Below are 20,833 nucleotides of genomic sequence, written 5' to 3'. Positions count from 1 at the left end.
CTCTATGTTATTGGCTTGTTCGAGACAACTGTCCGAGGCTATACTACAACAACAACACTATACTGTATGTACAGTTAAGCCGGAATTTATTCATACCCTTAACAAATTTGGAGTATTTTGAATCGTGTTATTTGAGGAATGAGTTTCTTCTGGCTTAAGTTACATAAGAATGTGACAAACAGCTGAAAAAAATCACTGCAAGAGACATTTCAGAAAATACATTCTTTCGGGGGTATTTTAATTATAGATTTACAAAAAAATGTCATATCCAGAATTATTCATACCCTTGCTTAGATCAGTTCAAAGTCACATTCAGTAATCAATGGAAAAGCCTCTGTTTGTAAATACAGCCTCCAAACGGTTTTTATACTTGCTCACAAGGTTTTTGCATGTCTCTACAGGGATTTTGGCCCACTCCTCTTTCGCGAATGTCTCCAGGTCTTTGAGGTTGGAAGGCTTCCTTGCCATCACTCCGGTCTTGAGCTCCCTCCACAGATTCTCAATTGGGTTGAGGTACGGACTTTCGCTTGGCCACTCTAGAACATCTACATCATTATCCCGGAACTATTTCTTGACTGACTTGGCGGTGTGTTTTGGATCGTTGTCCTGCTGATACGTCAAAGGCTCCCTGAGGTTAAGTTTATCTGCGGACTGTTTGATGTTTTCCTCAAAGATCTTGATGTACTGCTCCTTTTTCATGATGCCATCCACTTTGACGAGATTGCCGGGCCCACTGGCTGAGAAACTTCTCCAAAGCATTATGCTCTCGCCTCCATGCTTGACGGTCGGGACTGTGTTCTTAGGGTTGTATGCTTCACATTTCTTTCGCCAAACGAAAGCAACATCTGTGCCGGAAAAGCTCCATTTTCGTCTCATCCGACCACAGAACTGAGGACCAAAAGCTTGGATCTTTGTCCAGGTGAGCTTTTGCAAAGACGAGACGAGCCTTTCTGTGCCTGAGATGGAGGAGTGGAGTCTTTCTTGGTGGCATCCATGGAGACCCCCCTTGTGCAACGTCTGCTGGAGTGTCTGCCTTGATATCTTAGTCCCAGACTCGCCAAGGTTGTTCAGGAGAGCCTTAATAGTGATCCGTGGATTGTTGTTGGCCTCTCACCATACTTTTCTTGCCAGACGAGGCGATACCTTTGGCTTCCGACCACGTCCTTCAATGTTTTTTTTTTTACAGTGTGGAACTCCTTGTACTTCCTAATTATGCTTTGTATGGTGGCAACTGGCACTCGGAACTGCTTCGAAATAGCTTTGTAGCCTTTCCCCTCCTTGTGAGCATTCACAATGCACAACCGAAGGTCCTCACTGACTTCTTTCTTCTTCGCCATGCTGACAATGACCTGAGAATTATTGCATCAGCTCCCCTTAATTTATAGTCTAAAAGCAGAGTGTTGTTCTATAACATTCCTCACTGTACATTCAATAGACCACATTTGTAATGCATTCAGATTGTATGCACACGTCTTGGTCGGGACTGCATAACATTATAAAGAATCTTAGGAATATCAAAAGCATGTGCATTATCACAAAAATTGGCCTCAATTCTGAGACTTGGTATGGGGTATGAATAATTTTGGACAGGCATAAAAACAGAAATTTTAACATTTCTATTGTTATGCTAATAATGCTGAGCCAAAATATATGTGGATTTGTGCATGCCAACTAAATGTCCTTGGGTGAAGTGAAAGTTCCACCACTCCAGCTTGTAGGCATGAGATAAATGCAAAACTCTCAGATTTTTCATAGGGTATGAATAAATTTGGGCTTAAATGTATTATGGGAAAATCATATCCAAATAATGTTGTTTCGTATAACATCGCAGTTTTGAGGAATGTATCCATGACGTAAATTGGCAACTTACTGCATGAGAAATATTGAAAGGAAGTGACACATTAGACAGAGAAAGAATTTTTTTTTTGCAATACACCCATCATACCTACCTCATGTCACAACAACCTTTTATACAAGCATTGCGCAAATTAATTTTTTTAAACAGAATGTGAGAGAAAAGACATTTTTTAAATCTCAGGATAAAGAAAATGCCAGCTTGACTTGCAGAATGCTGCTGGTGCTCTGCTATTCAAGATCTAATCAAGTAAACACGAAGTGAATGAGTTGTGTACCTGTGGCAGTAGTTTGGAGACTGCGCACCAGTTCTTCAGACATGCACATTCCATGGACATTCTGCTTGCTGCTCATCAAGCATTGTGTCCAATCTTCATTACTCGCAACCTTACAAGTACCCAGCTTGTTCACCAGATCACCAACTTCGAGTCCCAGCGGCCCACTCATGGCAGACCCCTTAAAATAGCAATACAAAAATTAATATCTACGGCTGAGAAATTACAGTACATGTGTATAAAGTATAAAGAGGAAGAAAGTATAAAGTCTGCCATTGGCATTTCCTTTTCTATGGTTGTGAGGAGAAGATTAGTTGTGCCTTGATCTTTGAGAAAAGCTTCTCAACCTTTTTATGGAGGGCATCCTAATCATAAAAGTTTAAGTCATCCCAGTTACATAAATACACAGAGTGCCAGTGACAATCTTTTTCATGTTATGTTATCTATATAAATAACCAGAAAAGATACCAGTCATTGCCAGGCAACGCCAAGTCCCTCCTCCCACCCCTTCCCCTCCCTCATCCTAACCCAACCCCTGCCTCCTCCCACCCCACCCCCCCCCTCTACAGACTCCTACCCCACCCATCCCCTTCCATTTTCCACCCTTCCAACAAGGAATTTTCGCAGGGTGTATATTTGGATAAGTTAGCTAAGGTGGTAACTTTTTTTTTCTTATATAACCTTTTTTCACGCTTGAGAGTTATGTAGTTAGATGAGTAGTAAAATGACATTCAAATTGATGTATAGGTTGTGTTTGTACTATTTTCAGTTATTTAATAATTAGTGATTAGTGCATTTGAGAGGTCACGTGACTCCTTCACAGAACTTACCAACTGTTGTAATGTCTTGATTAACAGTTACTTTTCATATCCGATACCATCTTTGATGATTGAAGCTCACCAATTATACAAGTATCTGGGTTGACATCTGAAAATGGTGGGTTTTTTTTATAAAGCATTGTATATATGGATCTCACCTCGGAGATCATGGTGACAGGAAGTGGCTTGTGTGTTTATAAGTTATGATATGTGAGAAAATGACTGTTTCAACCCCGAGTAAGGTGCATCAGGGTAAAAAAAAACAACAAATATGATCCTGTAAGATTTCGTCACGATTAACCTTGGGAGCTCAGAGGAGTAGTGCCACAAACAAACAAACAAACAAACAAAACAAGCCGGTAGGCGACGAGGGATTCGCTAGGATTGAAGCGCTGGATACGATGCTTTTCATTCTGACCGATCCACTGACGAAGATTCATTGCCAAGACGTATTGGTTCACATTCAATTCTTCCTCTGCCTGGCAAGATTTTTCATATTGCGTATTTTGCCAACTGGCACTCCTCATAAAAAATGATGGTAAATAGACACCCTATTTTTGAAGGACTACCATTTTAAAAATAATAATCAGTTTGCTGGTTTGTGCTGTGGAGCCTCACGTTGCGCGCGCGCGCACACACACACACACACACACACACACACACACACACACACACACACACACACACACACACACACACACACACACACACACACACACACACACACACACACACACACACACACACACACACACACAAAACCCGATAAACTTCTCTCAATGCTCTTGTTTGACCACACCTCCTCAGCCACACAATATTTCCATAAGCCACGTCCACTTTCCACAAGCCACGCCCACTTTCCCGAAGCCCCTCATAAAAAATGACGGTAAATCGACACCCGATTTTTGACGGACTACCATTTGAAAAATAAAACCTCAATCAAAAATCGGCTCGAGTAAAATTTTCCAAATATCTCGAAGTGTTTAATTCCGAAGTCTCGTTTCTCTACATCAAAAACTGAAGGACAAGTATTGAAAATACTGTACGCGGTTTTTCGGCCGCTGCACAGCAACGGGTGGTTGCTAGGCAACGAAATTCAAACGCACACATTCCCAGTACATATTCCACATGTTGGCAAAGTTTCATCGAAATCGGTGTGCTGGTTCGTGCTGTGGAGCCTCGCGTTGCAGACACACACACACACACACACACACACACACACACACACACACACACACACACACACACACACACACACACACACACACACACACACACACACACACACACACACACACACACACACGGAAAACCTGACAATAAGGGATATCTAGCATATATAGCGAATCCAATAGAACGGCGTTCGGTAGAACACACACGTCCGCCAGGCTGATTAGTACATGTTTTGTATCTCACTGATAGGCTTGTTCGGGATTCAGACCTGAACTAAAATTTAATCAGCTTGTTATTGTCACCTAATTAATTCATATGCCTGGAGTTGGCTTAATGGTTCGGGTGGTGGGCTTGGAATCCTAGGATCCTGAGTTCAAATCCCACTCGGCTGTTGAATTAATACCAAGTGGGGTTGACTCTGCCTGTCATCCTTCTGAGGTCAGCAAAATGAGTGCCAGGATGCTGGTATACTGTGGAGGAGTGGCAACCCATCCAGGATTGTGCCCAATAGCCAAGGAGACTGCTTAGGCAGCACCAACGTTCTGTACAGAGTATGGTCTCAATGGATGGAACCAACTCATCTACCAAGTTTTGTCCCAATCTGTCCACAATGTTTTGAGATATTTTGTTCACAAACAGAAAAACAAACAAACAAACAAACAAGCAGACAGACAGGGGTGAAAACATAACCACCATCCACCTTTGGTGACAGAGGTAACGATGTATCATTCACTTTTATATAAAAGATACGACTGTTGTCTGTTTGTGTCCTAGCTCCTTTCATCTTTTTGTGAATCACCAAACTCGAAGGAACAATTGTCTTTCATAAAATAATTTTAAAAATCAATGTTTTACAATTCTGCTTAGGGAATCTCAATTTACTTCCAACTTTTATTCCGATCGGCAGTCAAAAATCGACTTTCATCAAAGTGTTTGATATGCTGGATGAAGTTAAATTCCAGTGGGCACTGCTTCAAGCCCACTTATCATGGGATTGTTGTTGTCATCAAAGCCATCATCTGCACTTATTCCTTTATCACGTAATTGATGTTGTTATTGCTCTATGAGGCCTCCCATCCTATCAAATGCCATTTCAATCCCATCACGCGTCATTGACAGGTACATGCGCTATGTCAACATAATCGCCATCCTGTTAAATGCACTTTGTGCAGAGGTCAACCAACAACTAACTGGAGAAGTGTTATGAAGAACTGCAAATTTTCCTTTGTGGATTTAGCATGAATGTATTCTGCATGGCCATTAATTTAACAACAATTCAGATGTTGGCTTTACTGAAGCTTTCAGCCACAGCCACATCCTTGTTAATCAGTCATTTCAGTTCCTAAAACAAAACAAATTGCGTGAGAAACTTGATATTTAACGAACATGTCAGTGAATAATGTGATGGCATATATGTCATTTTCCAATAATTTAGGCCTTTAATTTTAAAATTCATAAATGGGATAACAGAACATTTGGGATGACCCCTTGTAGAGGTTGTGATTATACGACGTTTATAAAAAAGTAAGAATTTCTATACTGAAAGCTGAAGACAAATGTTAAATCACCAATTTTTTTTTTAATGTTTATTAATTTTCTCTATTGCAGCATCTTGGTGTCATGTGATAGGCTGAGCATACACCCAGAGATAAGCCCATAGAATCATGGGTTTAAGCTTTGTTATCGAATTTATGAATTTGGTTGAATATACAGAGGCTATAAACAGAGTGGTAGATTAGTTATGGTTGAGGACTTTTTTTTTAATCAAAGTAAATATACATCAAAATACTTATTCCTGGAGAATTTTCCAAATATATTCGGCAAAGTATTATTTGGATGACATGAATAATCTGTAGTAAAACATGTTCCACATGCCAATACAAAGAAATTCCTACCTTGGTTACAGAGGTAACTACAACCCCACTTCCCATTTGGTATCCAGGTAGCACGAGCCAAGGTAAGAGAAGCAGAAGTACGAGTGCAACTATTGCCAGAACCATGTTGTGCCAAACTCCTAATTGGGTATTTGGAGGGGGGGAGGGAACACAGTCAATAACTCAATCTGCATTCTCAGTACATAAACCAAACAAGTGGTGTGGTATTGAATGCATCACACATGTTTTTTTAATCCATAAATTTAAAGTGAATACTATGTATCCTGAATACAGTAGTCACACAATACCTTGTGTGATTGTGGGGAGGTGGGAGGGAAGGGGGGAGGAGAGGGTTTGTATGACTGGATGAATAAAGATGGGGGTGAAGAAGGGAGAGGGGGAGTGAAAAGGTGGGGTCTGAAGAAGCGGTAGAGGCTATATAAGGCATATTTGAATGAAGGGTGGTGGCCGATGGAATAAGGGGTGGAGGCTGCTTGAATAATGGGTGGTGGTTAAAGAGGTTGAAGTTGAAGAGGGAGGAATGGGTGGATGATGAAGAAGGGAGGAACGTGCGGACCGTGAAGAAGAGAGGGATGGGCCGAAAGTGAAGGGGGCGCAGGTCGAGGGTGAAGAAGGAGTTTTCAAGTAATCACTCAGGAATTAATGATAACAAAGTAATTTCTCCTCGTCACCTCCAAAATGAAAATTCAAAGCAAAACCAAAAGAAACACTTTTTTCATTGATCAACTCTCCCCTATCTGGTATTTTCATGATAAGAATGTTATGTTAGGTACAGTAAACCCTTGTCCAATGCTGGGATTAGGCTCCTGGTAAAATGACGTGTTCAGCAAAACCATGTTGAACAAGCTTAACACCTTTTGGAATAAATGGGGATCGGAGAACATGGCCACCAAACATAAAATATGGGCAGATATTTTACACGTTTTCTTGTTTGTTTATTTTTTTTAAAACCTCAGAGGGAATACCTATCCATATTGTTGTGGGGATGTGATGGGGCTTGAAGGGGGTGACGTAGTATAGTTATTTCATTATTAAATGGTCATCATAAAAGTATGGTATTTGTGTACAAAGATCACATGTCAAAGTATGTCTAGACAGATTCAATTGTGATCCTTACATCCCCCATTTTCTTTTTGTTAAATGCTCGTTTTAAGTCATTCAAGGTATTGAAGCTGCTAAGCCAGCAATTAGCATCACCACAGGAGGTGGAAAAACCACTATGGATCTCGTGAACGGAGCTGTTGGTCATGTGGCTTTATTGATGGCACACTGAGGCCGTTATCCAAGATCAGCCGATGAAAAAAGAGCTGAAGAACGGGTGGGGGTATGTTTGTAGTGTGGGAGATTCATTGTTTGAGGTTGGGGGATCATCGTCGTCAGTGGACGTGTCGCTACACGAAAGGTTTGCATTCAAAGTCGTCGAATGCATGTCCACAAAAAAAGGAAGTGTATGATGATCCTTGAAAGACTTGAACCCATGTGCTCCTGCTCCTTGGAAATGCATGTCCTGTTACCAATTTTCTTGAAGAAAAGCCCCGTTTCATCAGTGTTGAGCACCTGTTCAGGGGCATAGCCTTGTTCTGTTATAAACTCCAGTGAGTCAGGTTTGAATGAATGGAGCGGATGGTATGGTGGACTCGTTCACATGGTACTCATGGCAGACCGATGCTACACTCGTCCTGCCATGCAACTTATCTGCAATCATAATTTTCTCTGCTAATGTCATAACCTTATGGGATTTTTTTTCACTCTACTACCACTTAGAGAGGCTTGATGTTTTGGTGCCATACTGTATTTAAGGGTACATGCAATATGCGGCTAAATAACGTGGAAGTAAAGAAATTTCCTGGGCATGTAAGCTCACTCAACCGTGGCGTGATGCAGACTGACAACAGCATTGATGGAAGAAGATGGTAGGAAGCGTCACCTCTGCTCATGACGTGGTGACAGCGCCATATTCAAACCGACATTTCATCATGATTTATGCGCGTTCACGAAATATGAGCCACATTTATTCCCACACGTACAAACAAATACGCATCGTGAAAAACTGCATTGGATGAGGATTTACTGCAGTTAGGTCAAAGGGTGAATGGAAGAAACGAAATAAAAATCGGAATTTAAAAGAGAGTGGTGGAGGGAATGGGGGGGGGGGGCAAAAGTCAAGATGTAAAGCTTTAACCGAAACCTCACCAGCACAGTAGATACGCAGTTGCCTCATGGGTGACAGATGGTGAAGTTGAGCAGTGTGCAAGTTCACAAATGCTCCAGGATAAAGAACAAAGAGGAAAATTCCACACGAGTTCAGTCCCACACTATCCCTGCACCACGGCATTCAAAAAACAGTTTTAAACGTAAAATCTCTGTTCCGCAAATACAATTCAAAACATTGCCAATTGTACATGTCGACTATTAATTGTATTCCAACGATAATCACCTTGTGGCTGCCACAGCATGGCCGATCTCATGGATGACTGCACTAAACAGCAAGGCTGGTAGGAAGAACTGCAGCTGCTCCAGTGGCAGGTTTACTCCAGGTACCTTCGCACAGCCATTGAAATAAACGTAAAATGACCCTCCACCTCAGCAATGCTATCAAGCATCATTGGTGCTTGGAATACAACCTTTGCCTTTTACATTATGTTGGTAAAACAATGCAAGTGGAGAAAAAAAAACAAGCAAAATGTTTTGCACCTTTCAATAGTGACCATTAAAATCTGCGAAACGGTCATTGGTTGGTTTCTATGTTAACGTGAACTCATAACTGAAAATGCTCTTTTTAACCTCACTTGTGCCCAACACCACCTATTAGTGTTCTCGTGAGAGCACCTAGCAGACTCCTCCTTAAAGGCCCGGTCACACCTTGACGTTTTAGCCAACGTATGCCGATTTTTGAATTTTTTTTCTAAAACGCTGGCACACGTTGAATACGTTATGGGTAAGTTTTGATAACATTGAGAGCACGCTGAAAAACACTGCCATACGTCGTTGTACGTTGGCTTTAAACGTTGTACTTTTTGGTTGTCCTCAAATTTTTTCATGCTTGAAATTTCACGACGTATGCCGGCGTATGACTCATACGTTCCGCTACGCTGGCCACAAGTTGTATGCACGGTCTGCGATCGTTGACAGACGTCAACACATGCTACTTGTAAGTTAATCAAAAGTTGAGACACGCCGAGGTAATGTTTAGCGTACCTGAAACTTATTTCTAACCTATGATTAACATGTTGTTGGCACGTTACGCGATCGTTGCCACACATCGACAGACGTTACTTTTAAGTTACTCATAGGCTGAAAGACGTCGGTAGAATGGATCGTCCTTGCGTCAGCGTCCACGGCCACGGCCAGGACACTTATTTGCAGCATTCTTCAAACTTTTCTTCGGCATGACGAGGATGTTCACACTTCGATGTCTAGCTTGGCTATGATTCCAATTGTCCGTCGGCAGCGTCTATTTAAAATAGTCGAGTTTGAGCGTTTTAACACGTTCAGAAGAAACGCTTCAAATTTCCAAACCCCAGCGTCAAAAAACAAAGGCGAGTGACAGCAATTTAAATCGTTCATTGTAAACAATGAAAATAGCTGAGTGGTACCGTTTAAAAGTCGTTGAGTGTAAAAAAAATCCAATTGTTGAGCGCAAGCGTCTACTTTCAATAGTGGAGATGCAGCCATTTAAATCGTTGAGTTTATCATTTAAATCGTTAAATCGTTAAATGCAAGGACGATCCATCATAACCCACACCCTCCCCCTCACACTCACCTACTACTGCCAACATGAACAAACTACTACTAATACTAATACTGATACTGATACTGATACTGATACTGTTACTGCTGACATGGACATCGACTCAAAAAGGACTCGAAAACACTGTTGGGTTCCCCTTTTATGAGCAGCATTTTTATATACCAATTCCCAAAACCGCTGGGAACACGTCTTTATATGGCAGTTGTAAGCTAGAAACACATTAATTTATTTTTTTTGTCGACCGGAAGACGTCATTGGAATACGTCTACATACGTCGATGTGTGATGGTACTACGTAAAGAATTGGTTCAAAGCACGTCAAACATAAGTTAGAAATAAGTTTCGCGTAAAAAAGACATTACCGCGACGTGTTTCGACTTATGAGTAGCTTATAAGTAGCCTTTGTGGACGTGTGTAAGCGTCCACATATCGTGTGTAAAACTTATCCCCATCGCATGCGGAACGTGTGTCATACGCCGAGTACGTCGTAAAATTTTGAACATGTTTAAAATTTCTTGACGTACTCTACTTACTACGACGTATGATAGCGTACTTTAGCATTGTACTCACGTATACCCAAACTTACTCATACCGTATTTGACGTGCCCCAACGTCTTAGACACATTTTTCTTAGGTCGGCATACGCTGGCAAGATCGCCAAGGTGTGACCGCGATGTTGTCACTTCCATTTCTACGGCAGTTATGATTCGAATCGTTTTGGGTCAGCCTTTTAATAGGCTACGTCACGACATCGTCGGCGATGCGTGCAACGCGCTATGCCTAAGTTAGACTATCGTTGGGCATCGGTTGTGTAGGCCGACAACAGGTTCAGCATTCGTTGGTATAAGTTATCTATTACACAACGAAACGTTCTGTGTCCGTTACCAATGCGTTATACATAAGACCAAGTCGCTATGAATACGTCCAAATCTTTAACAAAAAACATCAAAAGTTCAACGTAAGCCAGCGTTTTAGATACATTTTAATACGTTGCCATCGCTGGCTAAAACGTCAAGGTGTGACCGGGCCTTAAGGCACTGTCACACCTTGACGATTTAGCCAACGTATGCCTGATGCATGCAAAATTGGGCTAAAACGCCGGCACACGCCGAATAGGTTATGGGTAAGTTTGTATACGTTAAGAGCACGCTGAAAAACACTGCCATACGTCATAGTACGCTTGCTTTCATCGTTGTACTTTGCAGTTGTCCTCAAATTTTAGCATGCTTGAAATTTTACGACGTCTGCCAGCATATGACTCAGACGTTCCGCTATGCTGGCCATAAGTTGTAGGCACGTTATGCGATCGTTGACACATGTCGACACATGTTACTTGTCAGTTACTCATAAGTCGAAACACGTCGAGGTAATGATTAGCGTACCCGAAACTTATTTATAACCTATGAGTAACGTGTTGTAGGCACGTTACACGATCGCTGAGACACGTCGAGGCACGTTACTTGTAAGTTACTCAAAAGTCGAAACACGTCGAGGTAATGCTGAGCGTACCCAAAACTTATTTCTAACCTATGAGTAATGTGCTTTGAACCTATGTGTAACGTACCTCCAACGCATATTGACATATGTTGACGTATTTGATTGATGTCTTCCGGACGACCACAGAACTTACTGAACGTGTTTCCAATTTAAAGCTCCCGTATAATGGCGTATTGGCAGCATTTTAAAACAAAAAACAACAACAATAACTTCCGATATTTCGTCACGTGCCGTTACGTCACTTCCGATTGCCTCTTCAGTTTGCTCATGTCTTATTCTTAGTTCCTCCTCTGTGAATATTTTCTGTTTGAGGATATTGTCACGTCGACGTCGAAACTTAAAAGCAAATGTCTGAATATATTTTAAAAATCGTGATAGACTAAAAAAAAAATAAACCAATGTCACCCGCAGGGTGACCTATATCATGCCAAACGGTGACCACGTGTGACTTCTTTCAGGTCACACTGGGGTGAACAGAGCTGCTATCCACCAGGAGCGACTCCTTGAGGAATATCTGCCTACGAGAGATTCCGATGAGAATCGTTCTACAGAGTAACCATGAAAAATATGCGTTTACCTCATAACGTCACCAAATGACGTCATAATGTCTCAAGCTTGACATATCAAGAAAGCACTCATCGAGGTGTTCAATTTCAGGTACTACACGATATGGTTCCTAAAACTTGAAAATTTGACCTTGGGGTCAAATATGTTTGACCTTAGGCGCTAACCATGAAGGTCAAGGCCAATTGCCACCAAAAATTAATCAGCTGAGCGCCAGACCATGAACTATATTCCCATGAAGTTTGAAGACGATCCGATTAAAATTACTCAAAAAATAAGGGTTTCGTCGACTCCCCTGATTTGCGACAAAGTGACCTTGACCTTTGACCTTGACCTTCAAAATTTTATGCGCTGAAAGGGACCTCTATAGGCCTCTGATATGCGAAGTGACAAAAATTTCCAATGATAACTGTGCTCTGCAGAATTTTTTATACGTGATTACAGACAAACAAACAAAAAAAAAAACATACAAGCTGACTAACATATCTTGCAAAAACTTCGTTTTGGCAAGATAAAAAAACACAACAACAACAACTTCAGATATTTCGTCACGTGCCTTCACGGAGCCAAGGATAAAAAAAGAAAATGTGCCTTGACGGAGAAAATAAGTTTCGGGTACGCTCAGCATTACCTCGACGTGTTTCGACTTATGAGTAACTTACAAGGAACTTGTGTTGACGTGTGTCAACGATCGCATATCGTGCCTAAAACTTATTCCCAGCGTAGCGGAACGTGTGAGCCATACGGCGAGTATGTCGTAAAATTTTCAGCGTGCTTGAAATTTCATGACGTACTAGACATACCACGAAATATGACAGCGTACTTCATCGTTTTTCAGCGTGCTCTTAACGTCCACACAACTTACTCATACCGTATTCGACGTGTGCCAGCGTTTTAGACACATTTTTCATAGGTCGGCATACGCTGGCTAAATCGTCAAGGTGTGACTGCGTGGTTGACAATTCCAATTCTCAGGTGGTTATGATTTAAATCGGCGCGCGGCAGGTTTTTAACAGGCTATGTCACGAGTTTGTCGGTGATACGTGCAGCGCGCTATGCCTAAGTTAAACTATCGTTGGGCATAGGTTGTGAACGCCAACAACAGGCTAAGTATTCGTTGGTATAAGTTATCTATAAGACAACGAAACGTTCTGTGCCCGTTACTAATATGTTATGCATACAACCAACACGTTATGAATACGACCACAACTTTAAAAAAAACATCAAGATTTCAGCGTACGCCAACGTTTTACATACATTTTTATACGTGGCCATTGCTGGCTAAATCGTCAGGGTGCGACAGCGCTTTTAACAAGTAGTAGTGGCAGCAACTTTAATGCTTCAGTACCCCCATCTCACTAACAGGAATACAGTAGCTGCAATACTCTAGGCTCATCTAGAATTGGTTGGAGACTCAGCTGATAAATGCTACGGGTCCTGCAATCCTGGAAAAAAAAAATCTCAGTTTCACCCTGTCACTCCGGATTATGGAAGGATCATCAAATGAACCAAACTATCTATTTCCTTGGTCAGCCAAAGCAAAGGTTCACTCTCTTGAACTTCTAGGCATCATCATCATCATCATAATCATCAACCATCACATTTCCTGGGCTACAATATTGCAAAGCTGGTCTCAAAAGCCAGTCACAAAACAGGCATCCTCCATCATTCAAAGCCATTCCTTGATAAATCAGCCTTTTGTCAATTTCTCAATGAAGTACTGCTCTCGGCTATGGCCTCGCACCCCAGCATCACACCTGTCAGACTTGCATTGTGTGGAATGTCAATGGAATGTTAAAGGTGTCAACATTATTGGCATCTCCCATAATGAGGCAAAGGCAAAAGGCCTTGCTGTCTCAGTGCTGTGGCCCTTGCCAGCCCCTCCAGAACACACACATTCTTGCAGCAACCCCCTCCTGATGAAACGCTCAAATCCACACTTGCATCATACTCCACTGTTTTGTTGCTCTTGTCTCTCATTTGTGGAACTGCCTTCTGGAGTAGGTTCAGCCAAACTCTTCCCTCAAGGACTTCAAGCAAGCTGCAGAGCAGTATCTTTCTTGCATCATCCCCATAAATATTTATTCTCCCACTAATTCTAACCCAGCCCTCTTACTAGAATGGTACTGTTTCCTTCCCTGCTCTATTTCTCTTTCTCACTCTTTTTCTGTGAGTTCATTCTCTTGCATTTTAGTTGTTCAATTGTGGCTCCACTACCCACACTCACTGTCCCTTTGTCAGAATGCCACATTTTTACCCTCTGTCACTTTGGTGCTCCATGAGTCTAGATCTCTATATAAAAGAAAATCCTTCAAATAATTGCTTTCATCAATCAAGCTAGAAACCTTAACCATGTCATAAATGTTTTTATGATGTATGAGGAAGAGGTAGGGTGCAGGGGGAGATTGAAAGAAGGCAGGGAGAATAAAGGCTGGAAGAGGAAATCCATTGGTTATGTTGAGGTTTGGAAAGGGGGTGGAGGACATCAAAAACAATTGGCTTTTATGCATAATGAAAACCCGAATATTGGTTTGTGCAGCAAGAACATTGCTAATCGTTCCAAAAAAATTAAAATAAAATAACGTTGGAAATAAGAACAAATGCAAGCAAGGAAACTACCATAAAACTGATGATGATAATGACGACGACGACATTAACAAAGCATGCTTTAGAGTTTGTGCACTACTTACTACCAGCTGTAAAACTTGCCCTGTTGAAGGAGGAGAGGTAGAGGCCGTAATAATTTGGATGGCGTGCACGAGTGCGGTACACAGCAAGTACACGGACCATATCATACAGCATAGACTGCACAGCAGACCGACACCAAACCTGCACAACTCACATGTGTCAAGATTCAGCACATTTGTATAAAAGCATGATCAAACCTTCAGATATATTAAATTTACATTGGATGTTATATTTAACTAGCGATACTCGTGCACACGCGTGGGATAGCAGTACAACATAGTTGGTAGCAGACGACAGACCGTACAGGGGGAATGACAAAAATACGCATTGTGCAAAATGCAAGTGGTACTATGGAATGCCAAGACTTTCCAAACATTGTCGGCATGTCCGCTAAGTGCCACAGCAATTTCATCGGGATCGTGTGATGGCGAGCCGAGTTTTTAGTGTGCAAGCTTGGTATTGTAAAAGAGATGTGGTTTTGCACAGCGAAGGGAATGAAAGAACCAGTATGATTGCAACATTGCTATAATTGTGCCACTATTGCTGGGCAATTCCACCACAGCAGAAGTTATTACATCTTTATGTATTTGCTCATATTTTGGGGTGTGCTGGAATGCAGACTGGAATGCATTGACTGGAATGCATTCCAATGCTGGAATGCATTGTTCTTTTGGAAAAACAAGTGTGCCGTCCCTCGGATTCACCAAAACGACAACTATAAACCAGGAATTTACATCATAATGAAGGTGTTTCCCAAAGAGTGAAAAACTTGACAGGTGTAAGTAAACATCAAAATGAGAGCTCTGCATTTTTTGTCCGTTATTACAAGGCAAGAACCATGAATGGAAAGAGAGTGCGTTGTCATCTCCGTAAAAGGCTTACGAACAGTTAAAAATATATAAAATTGACACGGAGTATTTGATAGGATGTGATGCAGCTCATTGAATGTTCAACGAGCACCCTGAGCAATACAAGACGGACTTTTGTTTGATATCATCAAGGGAGTTTGGCCTTTTCATGGCATTTTAGTGGCCATCCCACGTTACCCTGAGGGCCTAAAGAGGCAACGACAATTATGTTATACCAGTAAATACCAGTGGGATGGAAAGATGTCCTGGAGGTATCCACACCCACCTCTGAGGTTTTAATCCCAACTCGACTATAAACTGTAATTCCAGTGCTTCACAGGCAGGGTGATTCGTCAATGTGTGTGCCATTCCTCGGATGGACATAAAACTGGGCGTCCCGTCTGCCGGCATTAGTTGGTGGATGTTAAAGATCCCACCACCCATCCAGGATCCCTGGCCAATGAAACTGCCTCGGCAGCCCTATGCAACTGATGGTGCAAGGAGTATCCATCCAAATACCAGTAATAAAATTATAATACGGCAAGATGGTTAACGCACACTCACACAAATAAATTTGATTTTGCTCAGAGTACAAATCCCATTGAGGTGTTCTCTTACAGATGATATTATGGAATCTTTAACATGACAAAAATCAAATAAAAAGGCTGAGCATAAAGTCCTCTCACAGTAAAGGCATCCTCATCAATGCAGTACCCTCTGTTATGCAGTACCCCCCATTGACAATGCCTCAAATGCTTTACTCGGAAAAAGGTTCAGCAAGAATCGAACAGGAACGCAAGACAGTTGAGTGGTCAGCATGCTAACAATGACCAATCCTGCTACTCCTCAACATGTAAAAGAGATATTCAAATTATTGACCCGACAATTAAAAAGTCGAATTGTGCAATTAACTGATTAACAGGTATTCCCAAAAAGCACCCTTGGTTCCCACCAGGAGTCGAGCATCGTTGGAAATCCATGGCCGAGTCGATAGAATATCCTGTTAAAGCGTGTGGTCTCCCATTGAAGGTGAAACAGGCACAGTCTGAACCCACTCAACTCCAACCATTGGCCACATCGTCCATTCCCGGTAAATGCCTGGTTGTGCACAAACAGCCAGACATTCAAACATCAGATATTATTGATCAACCGTGGTTAAAGGTGAAGAAGACAGTCAAACAAAACTGAAAATCATTGCAAACAGGAATCTTACCACTTTTAAGGACGTTAAAAAGGACACAAACAAGCATGAAGAACTTTGAATGTAATGCGTGAGATAGGGTGATGTAATAGACACTGTGGAAAATGGCGGGAAAACTGGAATCAATCTATTTATATGACTTTTACAATCTTTATTTCATTTAAATTTAATTACACTGTCGTTATGTTTGTAATTTGTGGCCAGACACAGCTATAAACCAGAGGTCATATATTTACACTCCATAGTGTGGTACATGCGAAAGTAGGGGAAGTAAAGAAGAATAATCACAGTTTGACCTATTAAGTCACCGAGTTGCCCATGATTCTAATAAATGCAAGAGTTGGGTCCATATTCAGTTCCACATCACAAATGTACACTTTAAGACTGTGGAACACAAATTGTTTATCATAATACGTACTTCGAAGAACCTCCAGGTTTGCAATACAGTATTTCAATTTAAATAAAGATAAAGGTTCAATGGGGTGGTTTATAAGGGAGGTATTCAGGACTGCCTCTGGACGACTTCAAGAGCACGAAACATTTGGATTTTTTTAAAACGATCGATAAAATCATTCTTTTATTAAAATTGAAGTAACACTGCGTGGGGTATCATATTCTGTAGTCTCAATAAGTTGTTGGTTAACCAAATAGAATGCAAATAACATTCTAACCATACGTGGTAAGAGAAATGTTGTCACAGAAGTTTATTTACCATTGTGGTCCAAAATGCTTCTGAGGGCTTCAGGGTGCAAATAAATGATTCCATGTCTGTGAATTATTGCTGGACATGTCACCACTCCACTGCAAGGTGCTACCAAAGAACCCTTCATCCTCCAGGTCAAAAATTGACATTCTGGTCAGGGGAATGGCACACATGCCTGGTATTGGCTTAATCGTTAGGGTGATGGGCTTGGCATCCTTGGGTCCTGAGTTTGAATCCCACTCGGCTGAATTAATACCAGGTGGGGTTGACTCTGCCTGTCATCCTTCTGAGGTCGGCAAAATGAGTGCCAGCTTGCTGGTATCCTGTGTTGGAGTGGCGACCTGTCCAGGATTGTGTCCAATAACCAAGGAGTCTGCTTCGGCAGCACCAACGCTCTGCACAGAGGATGGTCCCAATGGATGGATGGAATGGCACACAACATCCCTCTCTTTTTAAAATGTATCGTGTATAATGTCCACCAGCCAAGTGGAATGACGGTCAGCTTCCCATTCCTTCCATAAAGATGACATTCATTGATGCAATGTGCTTAGCGCAAAGCTGCAGGACTTCTCGCCGGGCCCAAACTAGGTCACCTCTAAACTGTACCGTTTCACATTTTCAGCATTAAAAAACACACACACACACACACACACACACACACACACACACACACACACACACACACACACACACACACACACAATGATCAAATTACCATTTACATACATTTAATTTTGGGCAATAGGCGACAACATGGAAGAACACAATCTTTTGAAAGTTGTTTCTCATTAACCAAAAAAGCAATGTTCATCTCAAATTTTCAAGTCACCGTTAAATGATAATATTCAATGCAGAATGATGAAGTCATCAAGAAAAATTGATTCGAATGCCTTTTAAGTGCAAATATTGGAGATTCAATCACAACAATGTTAGCCTTCAAAGCAAAATTAATAAAGTTCACATCATCATCATCATCATCATCATCACCATCAATGTACCATACCCTCAACAGGACACGAGGGCTGCAAAAGCAATTCTGGGACAAGGGCTTGGGTTAGGGTCATGCTGGGTGGTTTAGCATTGCCCATTGTTTAACATTGTCCATTGTTTAGCATTGTCCTGCCAGTAATGGCAGGAATGTGTCATTTGTTCAGGGTGCAGGTAATAGCTTGCCATTCCCTGCACCCTGAACATATATATATATATATATATATATATATATATATATATATATATATATATATATATATATATATATATATATATATATATAAATATATAATGACATTGGCTGCCCGTGTCTCGTGGTCGACTGCACACTCGTCCACGGCGAATAAAATACGAGAATCCAACGAAACGGTTAAAAGGAAGAATAGACGAAGGAAAACAAAAAAACAACCTGTAGGATCGCGAGGACCACCCAGAAGGAGAGCACCACGGCAAGCCAAGTCACCCACATCGTCACACAGTCACAATGTGATCACGATTGGTGCCAGTCACAGTGTCACTGGTTCTCGCTCACAGTCACAGTTGACAGCCTCACATCAGTCACAATAATTATAAGGAAATAATTCTTCCAGTAAATCCTTTTAACTTCGCAGCAATTTGAATAATCAGACGGAACATGTTTGGTTGTAAATAATCGGAGACCTCGCGACGAGCCATACAGACGTCAACGTCATCCCAGGCTGACTGGCTATTCTGATGACGTCAACACGTCCGGACACCTCGCGACGAGCCATGCAGACGTCAACGTCATCCCAGGCTGACTGGCTATTCTGATGACGTCAACACGTCCGGACACCTCGCGACGAGCCATGCAGACGTCAACGTCATCCCAGGCTGACTGGCTATTCTGATGACGTCAACACGTCCGGACACCTCGCGACGAGCCATGAAGACGTCAACGTCATCCCAGGCTGACTGGCTATTCTGATGACGTCAACACGTCGGCTTCCCTTCAGGTACCCTCACCCTGTGGAACAAATTAAATTACATCCCGTCACCACAATACGCATAATCATAAATAAGACAGCATTGTCGCCTTCAAATATTAAGTTGCTGTGCTGTGCATCGCTTGACGTGCAGAGAAATGAGAGGAAAGAGCGCCCGTTCATTGCACGTCGGTTGATACTGGTACTTTTCCTCATGAAAAATGGGTAAACAATAAATACAGATTGAAAATGCTTCGAATCATCGAATCACTTTTTCATTTGATAAAGAAAACTGATTTGATATCCACCATTCAACATATCTACGTATGAGAAGAATGCAACGTATAAATGTAAAAATTATTTAACGAACTGCTTGTATATTCGGAGGGCTTCCGGTTCATACACCGGCCAAAAATATTTTAAACGATATGCCATCACCGTAAACATCGACAGTCGGGAATCGCACGACATTTTATTAATAATGTTATACAACTGAAATTGCTTAAAATGAATAACAAAATGTTTGAATAAATGTGATAAAAACCGACGTCGTCTTTTGAAGACCGGAAATCTGAAGGAAAGAGTGCACGCAAATAAACGTCACTTCCGGTCAATGACGTGTCGTTAAAGTTTTCGCGCAATGAAAACAACTCCCCACCAGCCATTTGACCGCCGTTGCTTCAAGTGAAACTATTCGGAAATTTTTTCTTGTGTAATCCACCAAAATGTCATTCCATTGTCTGGAATGGGAAATATTAGTGTCGATGCTGAACATCCTTTTGAATGAGTTAAAATTGGATGTGATTGGGTGAGAAGACTGTCATTATAAGGCAATAAGCATCAAGCAGATTTTTGAATCGAATCTCCCAAGTCGTGGCCATCCATTGAGTATGCTGACATGTATTGCGACTTGCAAGAACAAGCTCAAATGAGCTGAGATCCTCGTCCTCTTAATGATGACGTCATAAAAACGAACATGACGTCATAGGTGATGTATCAGGTTTGCGCTAAATTATTTGTGCTAATGCCCGGCTTGATTCCCGCAAACAAAATTCAAACAGCTTGCCTCGTTTCGGAGATAATGGTATAGGCGATTTCCATTAGCAGTGATATTATGAAGTCAACTTTTTTCTGGGAAGAATTTCCAAAATCGGAGATGGTTACTGCATGCGCGTGGGCTTTCTGAATATACATGGCAAGTTTCACGAAGATCCGATGAAAACTCTGGGTTGTGAAACAAAAAATGTCAAAAAATAGGAATGACGTCATAAAATTGATATGAAGTCATCGTGATGTATCATATATGCGGCAATTCATCTCGGCTAATGCCCTGTTCGATTCCCGCAAACAGAATTCAAAAAGATTGCCTTGTTTCGGAGATTTTTTTTAGGCGATTTCCATTAGCGGAGATATTTTGACGTCATAACTTTTTTTCTTGGAGGAATTTTCAAAATCAGAGATGGTTACTGTCTGCGCAGGGTATTTTTACATATATATGCCAAGTTTCAGGAAGTTTCGATGAAAACTGTAGGCTGTGAAACAAAAAAGTCCACAAGAAGAAGATGAACAACAACGTGAGTCAGACTTTGAGATCCTCCACGAGGATCTAAAAACACGGTGCGTGTATGTGTAT

The 20,833-nt window shown here is 41.5% G+C and overlaps 2 protein-coding genes across 3 annotated transcripts in view; one reads left to right on the top strand and one right to left on the bottom strand.

Annotated features, from left to right (window-relative positions):
* Positions 1–19,024, bottom strand: part of MBTPS2 (membrane bound transcription factor peptidase, site 2) — a 42,870-nt gene extending 23,846 nt beyond the window's left edge. The window contains exons 1-7 of one of the 2 annotated variants that reach the window (XM_085873871.1): positions 18,666–19,024; positions 16,315–16,460; positions 14,517–14,655; positions 8,453–8,556; positions 8,209–8,336; positions 6,016–6,134; positions 2,133–2,310 (exon numbers count right to left, since the gene is read on the bottom strand). In XM_085873871.1, coding sequence (XP_085729997.1) covers positions 2,133–2,310; positions 6,016–6,134; positions 8,209–8,336; positions 8,453–8,556; positions 14,517–14,655; positions 16,315–16,460; positions 18,666–18,725 — 874 coding nt within the window. In that variant the 5' untranslated portion in view covers positions 18,726–19,024. The remainder of the gene's footprint in view (positions 1–2,132; positions 2,311–6,015; positions 6,135–8,208; positions 8,337–8,452; positions 8,557–14,516; positions 14,656–16,314; positions 16,461–18,665) is intronic. The other variant, XM_085873870.1, reaches the window with a different exon arrangement.
* Positions 19,025–19,063: 39 nt separating this feature from the next.
* The window catches only part of LOC147030139 (polyunsaturated fatty acid 5-lipoxygenase-like), a 138,786-nt gene continuing 137,016 nt past the window's right edge, over positions 19,064–20,833 (top strand). Inside the window, exon 1 of the mRNA XM_085873868.1 lies at positions 19,064–19,230. Coding sequence (XP_085729994.1) covers positions 19,202–19,230 — 29 coding nt within the window. The 5' untranslated portion in view covers positions 19,064–19,201. The remainder of the gene's footprint in view (positions 19,231–20,833) is intronic.

The sequence above is a fragment of the Eptatretus burgeri genome, chromosome 3, assembly GCF_056783735.1.
Source record: "Eptatretus burgeri isolate ZD-2024b chromosome 3, Ebu_testis_v1, whole genome shotgun sequence".
Lineage (NCBI taxonomy): Eukaryota > Metazoa > Chordata > Myxini > Myxiniformes > Myxinidae > Eptatretus > Eptatretus burgeri.
Note: the sequence above shows the minus strand (reverse complement) of the source record. Positions and strands in the feature narration are given on the sequence as shown.